The 20,858-nt window shown below is 35.9% G+C and overlaps 1 protein-coding gene across 3 annotated transcripts in view; it reads right to left on the bottom strand.

Annotated features, from left to right (window-relative positions):
• NUBPL (NUBP iron-sulfur cluster assembly factor, mitochondrial) overlaps nt 1-20,858 on the bottom strand; it is an 88,320-nt gene that overhangs the window by 52,797 nt on the left and 14,665 nt on the right. For all 3 annotated transcript variants that reach the window (XM_074909858.1, XM_074909856.1, XM_074909859.1), the window contains exons 4-6: nt 18,178-18,268; nt 4,710-4,749; nt 4,529-4,619 (exon numbers count right to left, since the gene is read on the bottom strand). In XM_074909858.1, coding sequence (XP_074765959.1) covers nt 4,529-4,619; nt 4,710-4,749; nt 18,178-18,268 — 222 coding nt within the window. The remainder of the gene's footprint in view (nt 1-4,528; nt 4,620-4,709; nt 4,750-18,177; nt 18,269-20,858) is intronic.

Raw genomic sequence — 20,858 nt, 5'->3', positions numbered from 1 at the left:
AATATCATACCAGGGTAAGAAATCCTACTGAGGATGTTAATCAACCAAATACCCCTGCTTTAAAAAGACAGCAGGTTTTTGGGCTAGTTCCAAGGGGACTGTTTACACTTAACAGCATTGCTGACATCTATAATCCATGTTGTGTAGGTAATGCTTGCTTTAATAGTGATACAACTTTATCTATTGATATGACAAAGATACAAGGAGAACACTACATGCCAAAATACGCACTTGCATTTTGCCTGTAGTCCTTTTTTTTTTTTTTTAATAACTGACTTGTCTACTGCGCATTGAATTTTTTTCCTTCTCTGCTGCTTTTTCAAATTGCTAACACATGTAGAATAAGAGAGAGTTCAAGATCAGAAAAACCAACACCTATTATTCTTCACATTAAAAGTTTTACTGATTACTGTCTAAACAAGAAAACCCCTCCCACTTGTATTGCTGCTATGACTATAGCAGCTATTAAACTGGCAGCCAACACAGTGCCACTACCTCTGACCCTTTTGGCAGAACAATTGTCACAATATACTCCAGGCCATACAGCAGCCAGTAATGATGCTCCTAGGTCAGTTAAGGATTGTGCCTGCACCCTTCTAATTACTCCTTTACCACTGAACTGTCAAGATGTCCTCAGACAGAAATGAGAATGGTGCCAGAAAACTCACCATACAGACTGTATGGGACAGTGGTAATGACCATTTCAAATCCTTGTTGCAAAAGCAGTTTAAATCAGGAAAAAAATTTCGCTTGCCTTTTAATAATCTTTCTACTTCTAAGGTTCTTAACTGCTTACTTGATACTTATTTCAACAGAGGTTTTCAGACACATTACTCTTCAAGTACAGGCTTTAGGTAACTCTCAAAAAAATTCTCATCTTTACTGTACTTAGCCTGAAGGGTAATCAGAAGTCACTCCCACAACAAACACACCAAGATGATGCACTCTTGAGGCAGCTTGTTCAATCTGAACTAAGTACCATAGCACTGAGTCAAGACACACACAGGGTAAAGAAACAAATACTGAATAGGACTGTACAAAAAGAGTAGGCAGCTTCTGTAACGTATGTTAAGTGAAAACTGAATAGAAAAAGCCTAGTGCTACAGATGATGCTGAAATACTATCAAAACGTCCTTACCTGGGCTTTAACAATACCTTCAGAGAAAAGAACTATCTTTTAAAAAAACTCAAGTAAACAAAAACAGTCTCTTTTTAACTCACCTACAGAGAGCAAGATTCAAAGGAAGTGTTAACAGAGGTGAAAATTCTTACATGAAGATAATTGTGGCAGGGAAATGGGAAGAGTTAAAACCCAAGAGGAAAAAAAAAAAAAAAAAATCACCCTGCAGTGTAAATGGGCCTACACTACTTGTAATTACATGAACGAAGAACTCGCTTCTCAGCCACAACAAAACTTCAGATAATTTCAAGGCATCTAAACTAGAGATATATTTAACTGAAAGAGTTAATGAATATGTTTATACAGAATCAAATGTTCTATTACTGTTTGTAATACACTACAGGTGAAAAATTATTTCCTTATGTATTTTTTGTTCTTTCAGTAACTTATCATCCCTTTCATTCTTTTCTATTGAGCAATACTTTTAATAAAAGTCAGACACATTACAGAATCAATATATTTTCATTTATATACTGATTTGATACCCATATATCAATATATATGTAGCATATGTAATATAGTATACTAAACTGTTAACTATTTTGTATTATAAAGCACATTTCCTTCAAACTCTGTTTAAGGAAAATGGTATGATGTGTTGTTCCAGGAAACCAACCTTGCTCATAAGATATGGATTACCAAAGAAACACCAAGCACTAATTTTGGTCTTCTTGGTCTAACTTATTGCCACACAACACACAAGATCAAAGGTAGCTTCTCAGACTAGACATGTGGCAGAAGGAGAGTCTGGATTTAAAAGGTGATGTTTTTCTGAAAAGTGATGTACATCCTGGCCATATGCAAGTAGAAGTGAAGAGACAAAAACGAGGGTGGACTCTAGACTGTGCTGAAAGGCCATTCATCCACCAAAGTACTAAAACCAGAAAAGGACAAATGTGTATGTATTATAAAGTGTGAGGTTACATGCAGTGAGTATGTAAGAAGGCACATAATGTATATATTTAACAAATGTAATTTCCAAAGTAAGAATTCCAGAGATTTAAATAAGTTGCAATTGTAAGAGAAGCATTTAAATACTCGTTACAAGCACAGACCAATTATGAGCTAACAAGTTAATGAGTTAACAAGTCCCCATTAATGAATTTGGAAACTAGGCTGTAACTTGGAGTTTTCTGAAGCATGATAAACTCCAGAAAACAGATTTGTTCATACTGAAAAAAAAAAATCAAACAAGCATCCAAAGTTATTTACAGAGTGAACACATCTCTTGATGCTCATAAAACAAACAAACAAACAAACAAAAAGCCCTCCACCATCTACTAATAAACACCATTATAAAATACCACCAGTGTTTTTAATGCAAAAGTCTTGGAACCTCTGTATTTTCTACCTGACTTAAATTATTTTAAGAATTCAATATTTTATCAGCTTGATGTCTGAACGTACACAAGCTCCGTACATTTATATTGTACTATAAATGTAGATTAGGGAGCCAATTTAAATGGTTTATATGTAGCCATAGAGGTAATGCAGCTATTTCTTAAGAACATGGTTTTAGAAAGTTAAATACAAGCAGAAGTATTTCACTCTTGCAAGCAACTTTATGCTGTCAAACAAAAGGTAATAGCTAAGACCAACCAGAACACATAAAAAGAAAACAAGGGGAAATTTCAAAGCCCCCAACAGATCACAAAACTATTTCTAATATAAAATGGAATCACAGTATCCTTAAAAACATCATGGCATGCTGTGGTCCTCTCCTGTTTAGGTGCCCAAGGCTCTAACACCATTGGTTCTACAGTTAAACCCTTTTTGAGACTGCCTAGTAACTATGTCAGAAGGGAGATCAGAGTTTTTAGAACCAAAATAGCATGTGTTAGTCTGTAAAATTTATTACATATTTTCTAAAAACCATCTGTACATCAGATAGAACCTGCTGGTTCTCCCTGTAATCTGTGAGTTCCATTCTTCAAAGGAAGATGCAAACAACTTTTTCCAGCACAGATTTAAGACTACCCTGGTCGTCATGCAGAAGCAAAACGCTTGTGGAGAGAAGAAATTTAGCTTAAAGCCTTCCCCTTTCAGAATTCAGGTTTCACTGTCATAGAAATCACTGATGCCCCAAGCATTAATGGACTCTGTCTCGTTCCTACAGCATAATCGGCCAGCATGTAACTGCTTCATCGGTTGCTAGGGAGCAACGAGCTCATTACACAGCGTCATCCACACCCTCCACAAGGATGCTGGCACATGCTTCCCATCTGGGGATACTACTGATTGAAGTAATGGCACTGTGAGTGCCTGCCAGTCTTCAGTCTCCCAGGGTGGAGTACGCCAATACAGCAGGTGCTAACTTTAGCTCTACCTTCGAGGTTTTAGGCTCTAGTCTTTGTGAGCCTGGCCAACGCAATGCAACACACAAAGAGGTTAGAACAGCCTTCCACAGCTATTGGCACGGATACCCCTTATTTTTAAAGGCCAAATCTAGACAAAGATGTTCTTCCTGAAATTTTGGCAGACAGATGGCTTTTCCAACTAGGGCAACGATTGCCACTATTCTAAACTCTGTGTTAGAGGAGAATTCAGTAAAAACGGAAAAAGGCGGGGGGGGGGGGGGGGGGGGGGGGGGGAATCTTCAGTCATTAAAGGAGTACAAAATTTGAAGGCATTTACAGAAGACAGAGAAACCTAGTGATCTCCAAGCTGCATACATTAAGTCCCTGGAATGGATATCAGCTGTGAACAACCTGGGTCACTTCAAAATCTAAACATGCAACCTTAATGCATTTTTTCAGCTGTTTGTCTCATTAGCACTTCACAGATCTATTCACAATAAGAAGGAAAAAAAAAATCTGTCAAGAAATAAAAAAGCCACCCCGCTTCCATATGCCAGGAAATTTATTAACTAACAATCTATCTGCATTACACAGAGATAGTATCTAATGATTTTCATGTACCTGTCATACGTCAAATGCCATCCAAAAATTCTTAGTGCTGGTGAATTAACAAGCACGTAAGGGAATACAGCTGTAGATCTGCATAGATGCCTATACATACAAATCCTTGGCAACTTCAAAATGCCTTTTTTTTTTTTTATCAATTGCATAAAGAAACATAAAAAGGAACGAGAAGGAAGGTAAACTGGAGTGATTCACTTATCAAATGCATGAAACAATAGTTCTATTCGAAGGGGATCAGTGAATGCAAAGTGTCAATTTTCCCTCTTACCTCAAGTTAATATTAAATTCTTCAGAATTTAAGATAACCAAGCTACAAAATTGCTCACCACTAATATATGAAATAATATTATTGACACTCATGCATCAGTTAAATGCATTTTAAAATAACTGATTAGTTTGAAACACAAATATGTACCTAAGTCCTTACCTGTCTCAACAATTTCTCAACAGCTGACATTACCATGAGCCCTCTCCACACAACCGGGGCAGTCTCTTCTATCAAGAAACCCATAGACATGCTGAAATAACAAAGCAAAAACTTAAGCTTTCCAGCACAATACCAAGTACATCTGTAAAGAAGCTTGATTTAAATAAAAACATATGCTCACCATGTGATTCCATAGTTCTTAAGGGGTCGCATTAGATTTTCTAAAACAGAAGTAAACAAGGGTTTTTTTGAGGTGGGAGAAGTTAGTTTCATTTGTAAGTTTTTTTAAAAAACAAGCTTACACAATTTGCTTCCTTTTAAGAGCTGTTTTCCCTCTCGGTTAAAAGCATTTTGCCCTCATCCCTTCAATATATGAATATGTTTATCTGTTCTGCCCAAGAACGTGGCCTCACTACTTCTTAGATTGTTCCATTTTACTGATATGATGCACTTTTTTGCCAGAATAACAATGCATTTGCCCATAATATAATATCACTTTGTGCTGACGAAACCAATTTCATCTATTTGTATGAAATACCCAAGCTGCAAGGTGTAAATCCCCTATTAGACAGCCTTCTACTTCTGCAATACTTTTCTAAACGCCAAGTCATTTATATCAGAACAAAATCAAAGTCCTACAACACAACAGGATTTTAAATTTTCTTTTTTTTTAAACTATGCTATTCACTAATCTCATAAATCATCACTCCCATTAACACACCAGTGTATTGGGGAATGCTCGTTGTATTCTGCCTTGAAACCCCAAGGGAGAGGTACCAAATAAAGCCACCTCTAAACTACATGCTGTCAACAGCTGCAGGTAAGAAGTCCTGGACTTTTTCAGACCAGCAGAAGTCTGCAAGACTTCTAAAAATCTCTCGGAACAAAAGATACTTATTTGAACATTGCAGAGGTAACGTCCTTGTCATGCTCCACATTGCTATGCTTTCCAGCATCAAGAAAAAAAATAAAGGGGGCAGGGGTGAAATACTGCAAGCAAGCAGAAAGTAAATAAAAAAATGTGTATTTTAAACAAAACCTTGCAAAAGCCAAAAATTCCTCTTTATCCTCTCTGCCATCTAAATCCACACCTTATCTCAAAATGGTGCACGCACACACTTAACAACAAAAAGAATTTTATTTGGCGTAGCTGTTCTATTTTAAGAGCATGCACAGGCAGGAACCAGCAGAAAACAGAAAGAACACTTTAAATATTATAATACATATTTTGACAGAATCCTTTGATGCACCCAAAGTAAAATATATTTATAGACAGTAAAATTAAAACAATGTAAATATAATGCAGTTCATTCAAAGCTGAACTCCAAATTCCAACAAAATAACACCCAAGAGCATGAAAATTAAACAGCTAAACTCTACTGATGAAAGCTTTCAAGCAATCAAGTAAGTGGGCATTCAAGCCATGCAATTTTGTAGAAATATGGCTAAAAGTAAATTGGATGTTTTGGTTTACAATTCAAAAAGAACAAAATAGGAAGCTAAACAAATCGCTTGCATGACTACTGCATTCAGGAATGAGTATGGAACGGCTGTTGGAAAAGAGATGGGCTTGGACTGATGCACTGCACCAATATAACACAACTCTTCTCTACTTACATGGCTCTTCTCAGTGTTTCAGTCAGGGCTTATTCTAGTGGCATTATACTGTCTAACTGCATTTCCAGGAATCACAGTCTTACTGCTCCTCTCTGCAGTTGATGACATTTGAACTTCAGCCTAGAGCCATCTCTAGGCACTGCTTTGGTGTCTTTGTAAACAACACGTACCACCACAAGTTGTAATACTGTTAGAAGTCTTGAGAAAAATTACTATTTACCTGTGAGAGGTTTTTTAAAAAAGAAAAAAAAAAATCCCCAAACCTACCTGCAACAGCATGTATGACTGCTGATTCAAGGTCTGCTTCATCTTTACCATGAAATAGGAACAATTTAAAAAAAAACAAAACAAAACACAAAACAAAACACAAAGGGGAGGCACATTCTTGACCACCCAGCACATCAGAACCAGAAACTGGAGGGTAAGAAGAATGGAAAAGATGTCTTTATTCTGAGAAAGTTCACCAAAATACTATGACACTTCTCAATTCAATCCAAGTGCTCTACAGTATGTCAGTCAAATAACCAGAGATTAACATCTCAACATCCACTATCTGCAAGGACGGTTTCTTCTGTACAGAACCCTGGTAGATATGCTACTCTGATGGAACAGACACACCTTCAGAGATCTCCCTCTCCTTCACCTCAGTGGGTAAAATAGGAGAGTTGCCGTGAGTATACAAACATTGACCTACAGAGTAGCCAAAGGGGTGCCTCTGTTTTTAAAACACGTGCACTATTTATTTCTCAACAGTAGAGTTTCATTTTATGAAAACTGGATCTTATTTTCTTTGGTTAACAACAAGGACTATAAACTGCTCCAAGCAGCAAGATTTAATCAAATTTATACAATGCACAAAAACAATTCACAACCTGCTGTATACTCTGGCTATGATGTTCTGCATATTCTCAAAGTAGTATGATATACTGCAGAGCACCCCACTGTTTGCCTACTGCTAGAGAACATTCTTAAGACTCTCTCAAATCTAAAGTGCTTCAGTGGGCTCTGGTAATCACCCTTGTCTCATCAAAAGCAACAGGCATGCCTCCTCCTCCACCCTGGGTTTCATGAAGATTTTCTAAAACATAACATGTAAAGAAGATTTAGCTTAATGAGATCTCAGTAACATCTCTAGTTCCCACTGCTTTCAGAGTTAACACTTCCTTCTCTGTTATCAGATGCCTACCATACAGCTCCAAAAATCCAACACACAACAAAACAGATTTCTTAAAATCGCAACACACAGCAATACTATGCCACCTATGCTAAGAGACCAATATATCCTTGTTTACAACTTTTCAGTAAGCTATGGCCCTAAATAAAAGGGTGCTGTGTTTTCTCTAAACATACAAAATCAGATCAATAAGATCAACAGAACACCAACGAAATTTCAATAAAACGCCCTTTCTGGTAGGATACAAGTAGGGCATTAGAAAAGGCAAACACATACAAATTCATGACAGCCTTACAGCAGATTTCTGATTAAAAAGAGTTCAAGGACTGGTCTGAAGGCTGGATTGTTACTCATGCAGGAAAGAATGATGTTGAAGTCATTAGGATGGATATTCTGCATTTTGTAATTTAAAAACTTTTTCCCCCCAGAAAAATCAAGCCTTGCAGACTATCCTGACCAGGTAACCAAGTTGCTCTGTTCTTTTTCTCAAAAAAACCCAACACAGCTGTTCAATGGTGGCCACAGATGAGTGCAGCACAAAGTATGTACAGAGCTATATATATATGGTTTTGGCTGGAATTGAGTTAAATTTCTTCATAGCAGCTTGCATGGTGTTATGTTTCGGATTTATGAAGAAAACAGTGATGATAGCACAGAGATATTTTAGTTATTGCTGAGAGTCAAGACCTTTTCTGCTTCTCATGCTGCCCCAGCAGTGAATACGCTGGGGGTGCACAAGAAGCTGGGGCAGCTGACCCCAACTGAACAAAGGGGTATCCCAGACCATATGACACCATGCTCAGCAGTAAGACCTGGGGAAAAAGAAAGAGGAGGATGTTTGGGTTGATGGTGTTTGTCTTCCCGAGTAACTATTATGCATGATGAAGCCCTGTTTTCCTGGAGATAGCTGAACACCTGCTTGCCAGTGGGAAGGAGTGAGTAAATTCCTTGTTTTGCTTTGCTTCTGTGCACAGTTTTTGCCTTTCCTATTAAACTGTCTTTATCTCAACCCACAAGTTTTCTTGCTTTTACCCTTCCAATTCTCTCCCCATCCTGCTGGAAGAGAGCGAGCAAATGGCTGCATGGTGCTCAGTTGCTGGCTGGGGTTAAGTCACAAGGAGACATTTCAATTCTTGGCTTAAGTTTTTAGAAGAGGTCTGGTGACCGATACATGAGAGCAAGCAAAGGCTTACATTCAGTCTTATCTCATGGGGTAAGTAAAGATCATTATTCCAGAAGATTGTGATGTTATACTACACCTCCTTACGAGACATCATGCTGCTTCAGAAAAGTAAAGGTAGCTTATAATTATTAAATGAGTATAGTGCATCATACAACACCCTAGCAAATCTATTTTGAGCTCACTGACTGAGTGAGCACTAATGCAGAGGAGTTGCTCAGAGTTTTCAACTGTCTGAAATAAGGGGTAGGTTGGGCATTTTTTACCATTTCAAAGACAAAAAAAAAAAAAACAAATATGAGATGAGAACATGAAGCTCAGATTTTCCTCCCTGTTAAGAGATTTCCTATTGTACTCGGCTATTTTTGGAACTTACCACTAGAACGGACGATCAGAGACTTCCTAAAATGGTAACTAATTATTTTACCTAATGTTTGTCTTCAATAAATCTTAACAGTGGAAGTCACCTGTTTGTTCTAACCGCATTTTGGTCATCAAGCAAGAAAGCGGTCTTTTTAAGTTGTTCTAAGATGGGAGATCAATAGCTAAATCTATCCAAAAAAAAGAACAATTGCACAATTTTCCAGTCAGAAACATCCTACTGAACTTTGCATGCGGATTTCCAAATGTTTCCAAAGACGCTACCAATGCAGATGCGTTTGCCAGCACAGACACCACTGCAAGCTCCCAACTATACTCTGAATGCATCTGATTCCTGATTCTTAATTTTTATACAAGCACCATTTCCGAAACACCCATGCACCCAAAATGAACATTTTTACCTAACAACATGCTTCTGATGTGGGGAATTATTATCTCATGTTACAGATAAGGGAGTCAAGACCTGGCCTGTGAAACTTGCTGTAAGTTATTCAAGAATCCTGTGGATTTGGAGACCTATGCTGTGTTCTCCCAAGGTCTGATCTACCAGATCCATGGCTCCAGTTACAGCATCTCCAGTGTTCGAAAGCATGTAATGCACATCTAGCAGAACTAAACAGTTCAGGTGCGTTGCTGGTTACATATTTTCCCCTGAAACTCTCAAGTATATTTATAAGAATTAAAATTTTAAAAAGCAAACTGAGACACAGCCAGTGTACAACAGAAAAAGCTGTACAAGTTAAACATATTCTCTGTAATACCCAAGTCTCCAAATAACATTTTAGCATCAAAGCAGCACCTTTAGAAGTATATTTCTGAATAGCTCATATGTTTAAGTATTCCTTCATCTTTCATAGTATGTTATTTAAATAAAACCTGTTCTTTAACTCCTCTGCATACCTTTATCAAAATTTGAGCAAATTGATACTTTTTCATAGTTTATACAAAAGCTAAAAGGTTCTGCTGCTGTTTGCACAGCTCATCATTAACTGAGGTTTTCATTACAAATTACTATTTTCCACCTCCTCACATCTCAGTGACATCTCACTACCTGAAACACAGATAATACATGGCACAACAAAACACACAGCCATCACACAGCTAGTCAGAGAGAGACACTGCAGAATAATCTGGATTCCAGTACATTAAACAAAATTATATGAGACAAACTCAATTAATGTGCCATACATACAGACAAGCCAAAACAGATTTTCAGCATGGTCACTTGTACAATCTCAAAAATTTTTGCATCATCTGGTTTTTAATTATGTACAATTTCATGCTGCAGTGACTACAGAATACTCTATCACAACCTAAGTTAGGACTCCAATTTACACAGCACCTTCTGTTAATCACAGTAAACAGTAACTCTCATATGGCTGTTGCTATGTAGAAGTATAAGGAAATAATTTGCTATTTATTTTGAAAATCACCTCCCAAGATCAAGATTCTGTAATGGGAGGATCCAGGTTCCAGTCAATGACACAAAGGCTTCAGACTATATAAGGTTTCCAACAACAGGAGGGGGGAAGGACAGAAGGAAGGAGACATAGGACAGGAAAAGTAACAGAGAGGTCAGCCTTTACTTGTGTAAATATAGATGTCTTCTGCCACTCTGGATGCCTTGGGGAGCAGAGATTGGTACAGGGCTAGCAGATTTGACAGAGGGCAGAGGGGAGAGCCATACCTTCTGAAGGGGAAGCTAGATGCCAGACTCCATACTCCAGTGCGTTTAAAGCAAAGGCAAGTGCGGTAAAGGAAAAAGAAATGCAGTGAAGGAAAGGGGAACAAATAGCAACAGGGCCCCAGGTTATTCTACAATAAAACACAGAAACACTAACCTGTGTCAGAGGGGAAAGGATGCTGTCACCAAAAGGTTAGTCAGAGTCACAAACTTTAAATCATTGTTTTAACTGCTTATGTCAGAAGCCCAGAATATTCTATGGCAAGTGACAGACAAATTGAGACTTCAAGCTTGATTTCACATTGTTGTAAATTTATTTGCAGGATTGACCCAGAAATACTGCAATTTATATTTTAAGCTTGAAGAGCTCCACACAAGGAAGGCTGTGATTTCCCATTACACCCCACACTAACAGTGTTATCTAACCACGAAGACATCACAAATACTTAAACCAAAGCAAACTAGCAGTGAGACTCGAAGAGCAGTATTCAATGCTCACAGTTCAACTTTAAGAAACCATTTCATAAAGAAACAAAGCTTTTTCCAAAAGATTTGCTTCTCATATTTAGTCAGTCTACCAATCCCATTGCCCAAGCAGGTTTTCCACTTTTTTTCCTCCTGATAGACTGCAGAGGAAACAAAGCTCTGTAAAAGCTTTTTCATTAGTGGAACTGTTTTGCAGATATGACTTAATCACTCCTACCTAAAAGCAAAAGAACTAATTGCTTGCTGGAAGACTATACTTCAAAGACAAGTCTGGCACAATTAAACAGCACAGTGATTTAGTCATATTTTTGTTACATTTTAAAGCATTGATGAGTTAGTAGGTTTAGAATAGTAACACAGGTCTCATTTTAAGTATCTTGCCATTACCTTCCATCACAAATGTCTTCTTCACAATCACTAAAATAACCCACATTTTGAAAAGCCCTCAGATTCCCACAGAGCCAAAAAAAGTTTATTTACAGTGGATCGAAGCTTTATTAGGCTAATTTGGGTGGGTTCCTTTAGTTCATTATACTCAGAAGGAATAAGACTAAAATAATCTTCAGTTCAAGGCTTCTGTCCTGACACAAAACCTCTGAGAAGGTTCATGTTATCTGAAGCACTGACTTGCTTCCGTGAGGGGGGGACCACCCAGGTCAGACACATAACCATGTGACAAACAGCAAAGCAGAACCAGGAGAAGCAGGAAGCCAAGGGGCAGACATTCCCTACACATTATCTTTAATTTAAGGTCTAACTTCAAAAAAACATTCCAGTTAACTAGGGACTTTCATCGATTTCAAAGCAAAACTATGGAACTCAATACATTTCAGTCGATTCGGCCTTTTTAGGTTCAATATTGTAATCAAGATTCAAAAAATTTAAAAAAAGATGCAGGTGAAAAGACACAGCAGAAAAAAACTGTTCAAAGGATTATGTGCCATCTAAAAGAAAAATAAAAAGTACCTGTACACTGGTAGATGAAAACTACTGTAAACATGTTGATTCTCCACTTAAAAAAAAAATGTTTCTGTGTATATTAAATATTCCCTTTTGCATTTCACATGAATCCCCTCATACATCTTCCTGTGATTTTATTCTAATTTCATCACTTATGAAGTGAAGTTCTATGTACTTTACAAGATTATGACCATCAACTAAAGCAAAGAGATATGAACTTTTAAAATCTGTCACTTTTAGCCTCTAGTTACTATAGGAAAAGAAAATACATTTTTCTATTTTTAATTTATTCCACTTAATTTCTTTATTCTGAAAAGCCACTCCATTGTATTGTAGGGAAGGGGAAAGAAAAAGGGAAAATACACTGAGAAACCCACAGAAAAAAAAAAACCAACATGAAAGTGAAATTGCAAGGTAAAAATATTGAGAGAATTCAGAATTAGTTACAGTTCTTTAATTCATTTCTAGCAGAAGAGAGGGATGGAAACATTTATTTCTCTGAAATAAGCAAAAAGGTAAATGTGTTCAGTGTACAAAAAAGTGAGTAATTTCTTTTGTTTATGTATGTATAATGAAATGTGTATCTATCATGTTACTATAATAAAACCATTTTGCAATTCATTTCCAATTTGTATAAAAGTCGAGCCAGAAAAACCATCTGTATCTCTAAGAGTAAACTTTATAATGTAATGAATATTCGCTAGCTATAATCCATATCGAAACATTTGTAATTACTGCACTGCAAGATTAACATGAAGAGTAATACACTTCTGCTTTCCAGTACTTGAAATGCATTTTTTCAGGTTACACTGTTTCAGTAATTTATATTGCAATAGCGTTTAGTAAAATGTGATTTGCCATTTATCCAAAAAAGACTGCTCTCAGTAAGAGGCTTTAAATACTACCCTACATTTCTCATCTTACACTTTGTTGCCTTACCTTTTTGTAAATGAAAGTATGAATTTATGTATAATGAAGAATAAAGTTTTAATAAATAAACTGTCTAGAGGTTTTACATTTTTTAAACAGCAGCTAACAAGTGCATGCCTATAAATAATTCCTTACAGAGTTGGGTATCCTCCACCTGCTTTCCCTCCCAAGTAAAGGTCATTAATTTTTTTCCACAAGTGAATTCAACAATAGCTGAATTAATCCAGTCTGAGGTTAACTGTTACAGGCTTGAAGACAATGGTCAAGGTCCAGACTAAAATATTTAACATTTGAGTATTATTCTCATTTTCAGCTACCTCAGAACATCCAAAAGAGCCTCCAAAATATAAAGCACAACTAATTACAACATTCTGAATTATTATTTTGTCATATGTAAGACACATGAGACTACTCTACTTCAGCCATACATCCAAACTGTGATAAGACATCACCAAAAGTAAAACCAGGGTTTCAGTTCAGAAATCTCTCAAAATATAATCAGTAAAACGTATCATTAGACTACACACAATCTAAAAATCACTTCTTCACAAATCAAGAGGTAATGGCAATAGCAAATATGACATTTTTAAAGAATCAAATTTAGATTTTATTTAAATTAATCATGATGCAGTTCCACTAGTAAAGCATGAACTCTGTGAATACAAGCTGTAATCTTTAAAAATAAACCCTTATGTAAGATCAAGAAATTTTTTCATGGTTACCTCAATAACTACACTACCTATATAACATTTTCTCTATTTAACTAGTCCACTCCAGATTTTCTATTTATAACCTTCAAATGGATGCACAACAATCTCTTGATACAGCAATTTCCAGCAGACATCTTTAAGCAGTCACAACAGATGCCATTTTAAATTATCATTTTCATTTATGAGATTCTGCTATCACAGTCTAAAGAGTAGAAGACATGTAAATGTGTCCCAGTGAAAAAATGCAAGTGTTCAATTCTGACTTTAGAATTTTATCAGTAATTTCATTTCTATAGCTCCTGCAATATTATTAGACTCAATGGGGCCAGACACAACTACTGCTAGCTTTCTCTCAGAATTTATTTTTATTCCAAATTTTGAAAATAAATGCCCACTACTGATCTTTTGAATATACTATTTTATTAAGAACAAAAAAAGACACTGAGGAGATCAGAAAATCGCAACAAAGCTTTGAAATATTAACAGAGCACTCAACTATAATAAAAAAAGCCCACCAAAACCTCCATAATCATTCAAATTAAGTTAAGAAATGTTCTATTTATCTGGCAAAATGGCAATACCTTTTTGGTAGTATATTAGCTTTTACTCTCTGCCGACTACTTTAAAATGTAGATTTTTTAAAAAGGAAAAAAATTGAATTATACAGATCACTAAGCCAGAAAATGGCTTTTAAGGAAATTATTTGGGGAAAGAACAGAAGTATTGCTTTTGTTACTTGCGTTACAAGCGTTGCCCTGTGTATATATTGTAGCTGATGTTAATATTTATTCCATAGTTAGATAATCCTCCATTAGCTAATTAAATTCAGTTTTGAACTTATTAACCAATATTTTCCTGACCATTCAGTGAAAGTACTTTGAATGACATCCTATTAAATGTTACTGAACTTTCCAGCGTACTACAGTTTGCAAAATTAAATTACTACGTAGAGTATCTTCCATCTATACAAACTCTCTTCACTAAGAACTCCTAATTCATTTTGAAAACTTAAATTATAGCATAACTATAATAATTTCTATTCAGAAGTAATAATTGATGCATAGGTTTATTCTGAATGGTATCAAGCATCCCTAATCCCTTTTTCAACTGCTACATCTGAGAAAAGAAATGGAAATCAAAGAGTGCAAGAGTGCTCAGAATCTCCCAGCATTAATCTACAGATTCATTTTCAAATCCAGGCCTCACACTGAAGACAGCAATAGACTTTAAACGTGATTTTTGATTGTTATGCTATTTAAAAAACGGGTTTGAATTATGTATTGTAATGCATACATTGTTAATGTACATCTTTAAACACAGAACTGCCTGGGTTTGCTCAATTACCGTACAATATAGTATTTGTTCAGAGTTTATGTTTTATTCTTGAAAACACTGTAAGAAATTGGAAAATAACACTAAACCTCATTATACCAAGATACAAGGGTCATACATATTTTTCTATCTATACATGTATATATACATCTATGATAGACTTGCAAGGACGTGATCAATCCTATCTATCACTTAAAGGAATCCTTGAAGGTCACAGTTAAAGCTTCCTATGCCCTCCAAATTTCTATTTTCACAATTAAATCATCTTAATGTCCACTACTTTGTCAGCACTTACACTGTTGTTACTCTACAGCTTCCTCAACACAAGAGTTAAAAGTGTACACAGAAGTGAACAGAATTCCTGAAATACAAATTCTATCCCTGTTATCATTCATATGGAATTACTACCTAAGTTCTCCAGTAGACTTGTGTAATATGCCAAGCATTTGAAAAATGCAAATTCATTTTCTGACAGTTAAAAAATAAGGTATGTTCTAAAATCCTACTAATATTTGCTTGTACATTCCACACAGAAGTAGAAAGAACACATTTTAGCTATCAAAATGTCAGCGCCTATTAAGTCAACAGCAGCAATTGCAATTCAGGGAAATCCTCCCATTTCTTTATTATATCAAATTCCGTATTTTTAACAACACTTGAAACATGTTAAGACAAAGGCTTACAGTGAATTCCCAGATGTATGCCCAAAATATCTACAGTCACTGAAATTTACATGCAAACAAAACTGGGCTGCCCTAATATCTGACTGAATGTACTCTAAGTTATTGCATTCCTAGCAGGTTAATTTCTATAACCATAAGAAATAGTCTGGGAAACATGCTTCTTATTTGTGGCTCATGACATGGATTTAAATTTAGTATGGATTGATAAAATACACAGCAAAATATGTAAGAAGTTCAAAGTTATCCAATCAATTTTTCAGACAGTGAGAAGAAAAAAAGATCAAATTTTTACCTAATCTCCTCTGGAAAGTGTCACATAAAAAGGAAAAGAGGAGATACAAAGAACACCACAACATAGTCCCTTTTGCGTTCATATTGCATAATGTACTTCAAACACAAAATTCATTCAGAAAAAAAATCTGTTACTGGAAAACACAGCCTCTGTGACACATACACACAACGGGGTTCAAAGTACAGGAGAAAGTAAGAATATTTAAATTTGTACCTGGAAGTCAGTCTCTACTGATGATATATGAGAGGGTTCCCTTAACAGAATTAGCCTCTGACTTCAAAAAATAAAACAAACTCAACAAATAAACCAAGTACTCTCCTCCTATCTTAGAAATTAATCTAAATAAAGTCTGTATTTATAAGCCAGATACTTAGATGTATAAAGTAGTCAATTTGGCAGCTGCCTGCATAAGCATATGCAGTGCATCTGTATATGGAAAGATATTTTTTCTTTGTCCAGAGCAGAGGATATAAGCATAAGGAGACAGAATTTTAATTATTTTAGAAATCCTAAATTTGCTAAATTAATGTTTCAGAGGCTAACGTTGCAAGCTCAATAACCACCCTTCACAGTTATTGGCACTGTTTCATTCTGCGTGCTTCATTTCAAGCAAGAATGTATAAAATAACCACCACCACAACAACAATACACATGCACTAACAAAGATCAACTGCAAATGGACATTCTACAATAGCAAAGTAGATATAGGAACACCCCTCCTATGAGGAAAGGCTGAGTGAGTTGGCATTGTTCAGCCTGGAGAAGAGAAGGCTCCAGGGAAACCTTGTAGCGGCCCTCCAGTACTTAAAGGGGGCTACAGGAAAGGTGGGGACAGACTACTCAGTAGGGCCTGTTGGAACAGGACAAGGGGGAATAGTTCTAAACTAAAAGAGTGCAGATTCAGACTAGATGGAAGGAAGAAATTTTTTACAGTGAGGGTGGCGAAACACTGTAGCAGGTTGCCCAGCGAGGTGATAGATGCCCCATCGCTGGAAACATTCAAGGCCAGGTTGGATGGGGCTCTGAGCAACCTGATCTACTTGAAGCTGTCCCCTGGTCGTTATGGGGGGGTTGAACTAGATGAACCTTAAAGGTCCATTCCAATCCAAACTCTTCTATGATAAATAAAGATCGTGGCATGAGAAGGAATATTTAACTTCCCTTTTACCTCGCAATTAGCGTCCACAAACACTAATGAGTATTTACAGACCATTATTTCACTGAAACACTTTTACATCTTATCTCAGCTGGTACACATCCTTGATCCCTCCCTGTCAACAAGTACTGCCAATTTGTAATTTCCTCAGTAGGATCCTAGTACTTGTTAATGTGAAGTCCAGGTGTTATAGTGTGGGACTGTTTTGTCTGTGGTTACATGTTTTTAATTTTTACCATTATATGCACTTTATCACAGGACAAGCAAAACAAAGCAGTAAACAAATCCTATTGCCTGTGCCCCTACCACCCCCAAAAAGCACTCCCCTACACTAAAGCATCACATGAAGAGGGTATGAGGATAAAGCCATTCTTTAGTTCACCCCTGGTTGGTAGTTAAATTTTTGAAAGGTAAACAGACTTGATATAACCTTTCTACTTTAGGTGTTTCTTATTTCTCTCCAGACTCTCCTATCTGAATTTACTTTTCCCCAGACCAGAATCCTTCCTAGCAGAAAAAAAATTAGTTTTGTCTACTGTCTTTACCTTCTGGTAGTGAAGTCAACCTCTGAATCCCTAAACACACAACTTCAAGCAAAAATGAATCAAGTGGCCTGGCATGTTTGGCTGAAGAAACAGAGATCAAACAGAATCACTACAATGACATTTTATACAAGCTACTGTAATGATCCTTCTCTTATTTCCTAGATTAGTCTTTTTTTCCCCCCATACAAGCGGTTTTTGGTTTTTTAATTTGGAGGTCTTCTATAGTGGGATCCTGTATATCAAGTTAAAAACTACTGACAGTAACTTTCCTTTCCTAGTTACCCTTTCCAGTGTCTCTAGTAATAATCCATGAAACTCTCAAAGCCTGTGGACCAACATTAAAAAAAAAATGACCCTGAATATGCTCCTAGTTGTACAAGCTTGTGGGAAAAAAAAAAAAATACACTAAGGCCTCACCTTCTGTTTGCATCCCTTCTGTGCCACACTAAGGAAGCACCATTGAGTGGTCCATGATCATCGCTTTACAAAGACAACAGCAAGAAAGTCACTTCCACTTACTTTGTGTTAATTCTGGGTTTCCTTTTAAGTTCATCATCTTTGGAATTGAAGGTCCATAGATGTCTGCATCAAGTAAACCAACTTCTTTTGTCTGTGTAAGGAACAAAAAATAAAAAGCATTTGTCAAAATGTCTGTATTCCTTCATGAATTATTAGTTGATCAAAATTTAAAAACTACCAATAGAAATAAAAATACAGTCTTGATTTTAGACACTGTTTCCTTTCTCTCTAAATGGCAACTGAAGCATGAAATATAACAATATCTCTACAAGTTGAGCAAGATGTCTTCACAAAACCTAGATTCTCCATACACAGAATCCCCAAGTGCATATTTTCTTACTTACAATGTAGACCACAGATTTTATACTAAAAAAACATTATAAGCAATGCTCTGTTTCGTGTATTTATGCAGAAACATTATTTTAACTTATTAAAAAAGGTATCAAACTTTATTGTTAAAAAACAAGCAATGTTTGCAAATATATTTGAATTCATGCAATTTGAATTATACTAGTGACTTTACAAGGAATGTGAAAAACAAAAAACATACTGTTATCTTCCACTTAAGTGGCCGGAGTAAACTTTTGCAGACATCTTAAACCGAAATGCAAGTCTCTGAAGCCAATTAAGCAGGCATAACATTTTAATCAAATGCATTTACACAAAAATGTTAAAAAATGGTTTGTTCAACTACATATGGTATATTAGGCAATAAACTTTAAATAAAAAATATTTCAACTATGTAGTCTAAACTTAGAAGATTCATTTCTCTATTTTTTTATAGATATACATACATTATTTTGTGGAAATTATTTTTCCTACAGATGGCAAGACACACTACCAAGTTCTGCAAATTAAGTAGTAAAGAGCAAGCCCTTGAAAGTGCTGAACGTCAAGTTTCTCCAATATAAAAAGCTAACTGTATTCAACATTTTGCAAAATTGCAAGCAAGTATGTTTAAGGGCTTGTTTGAAAGGTTAAAGCAGCAATGGGAGCTCTTCTAAAGTGCCGTATCAGACTTTCACTGTTAGTGTTTCAAAATGCATGCCTCATTTTTTGGATGACATTTTCATAATTTGGTATCAGTTATTAAGTCATTTTGTTATCACAGTTTTGATGAGAAAGATGGAGAGAAAGACAAAGGCTCAGTGATAACTATCAAGTTTCTGATTAGAAGATTATAGCAAGGCTTTTAATGCAGCATCTCTACCCTTGAACAGAATTTCTAAAGATGAAGTATATTCTGTGGCATCACAATCAGTTTGTTTATTGGATTTTTTTTAAAACAGAAATGCACCTGGATTAAAAACCTAGGTATTTGGGAGAGTACTTCTAAATAAATCTGAATTTCAATGAAGAAACTAACTCACAGAAGCCTAGACACCTGAGAATTAAGAATGACCCTTTTTACTACAACATATGTCTAATTTGACTTTGGGAGTTTGTTTTTCTGTGAGGGTTGCTTTCTTTTTTTTCTTCTCTTTTTTAAGCTGTTGATATTCACCCCTGAAGACACACTTAACGGATGAACAATTTAAAGTGCTACATTTACCTCATATAAGCCAACCGCATCTTAAATTTTACAACTGAGAAGTAAAAAATGATTATCACACATGATCTACTATGTACTTTGAAAAAATAATTTCTACTACAGAAATTAACCAAATTTGGGTTCAGTCATTCAATATACTTTTTTTATTAAACAGAACAAAGCGTATGTAATTACATGTATTAATTTTTTTTAACATTTCTTTATAACGTCTTGTGAAAGCTATTACAAAAAAAGTTCAGGAGTTACTCTGACAAATCATTCTCCTCTTGTCTACTGTATGAAAGCTGCAATTACAGCAAGATTGAAAAGACCAATTTTTTTGTTAGATTTCAAAGACATCAACAACAGCATTAGAGCTTCTTTGTTCCTGTAGGAAATGCATACTTTAACAGATTAGAAAGATTTATGACTCAGTCCCTTTATCTGTATCAGCAGCTAATCGAACACATCAAAACATCATTTAAGGGCTGTGCCATCTAATTCCTTCTCAAATTAAGTAAATATTTGCAGAAAAAGCTACACAGTGTTTTAAATCTGACTGACATCCCTCAACTTTTGGAGGGTTTTCCCCCAGCAAGGATCATGACTATCCACTGACTGACTACAATGATCTTAAAACTCACTACAGTTTTGTTTTCAGCATAAAGGGACTGAAGATTTAGGATGATCTAAATTAATTAGATCAACTTCATAACCTCCTGGGCATAGTCAGATCTCCACCACCACAGGCCAGTTATTCTTAGGAGTCAGCAGGAAAATGTATCTACAAGAGTTCCCTGAAATGAAGAATATACATATGAACACTGAAGGAAAACATCCCTCGATTACCTAGGAGGACTTTGCAAATCATAAAGCTGATCTTTGTTTCAAGCTAATACAATAAACGTGACAGAGTCTCAAACAAATTTACACACTTCCTCAAAAGTAAGAAAGATGCCTGTTTCCAAGATACACTCACTGCTTGTGTTCATGGATATGGTTCAATAAAACAGTTGTCTTCAAACAGAAAAATAATTAACAGATTCTCCAGTTTCTACAACTCATCTTAGCGAAAGCACAAATGTTCCTGTTTGCATGGTGCTTTTTACAGGGTAACAGGAGAAACGTTTTTTGGCAGAACCTCACTAAA

This window comes from Athene noctua, chromosome 6 (assembly GCF_965140245.1).
Source record: "Athene noctua chromosome 6, bAthNoc1.hap1.1, whole genome shotgun sequence".
In the NCBI taxonomy this organism is placed as follows: Eukaryota; Metazoa; Chordata; class Aves; order Strigiformes; family Strigidae; genus Athene; species Athene noctua.
This window is presented reverse-complemented; position numbering and strand designations above follow the sequence as displayed.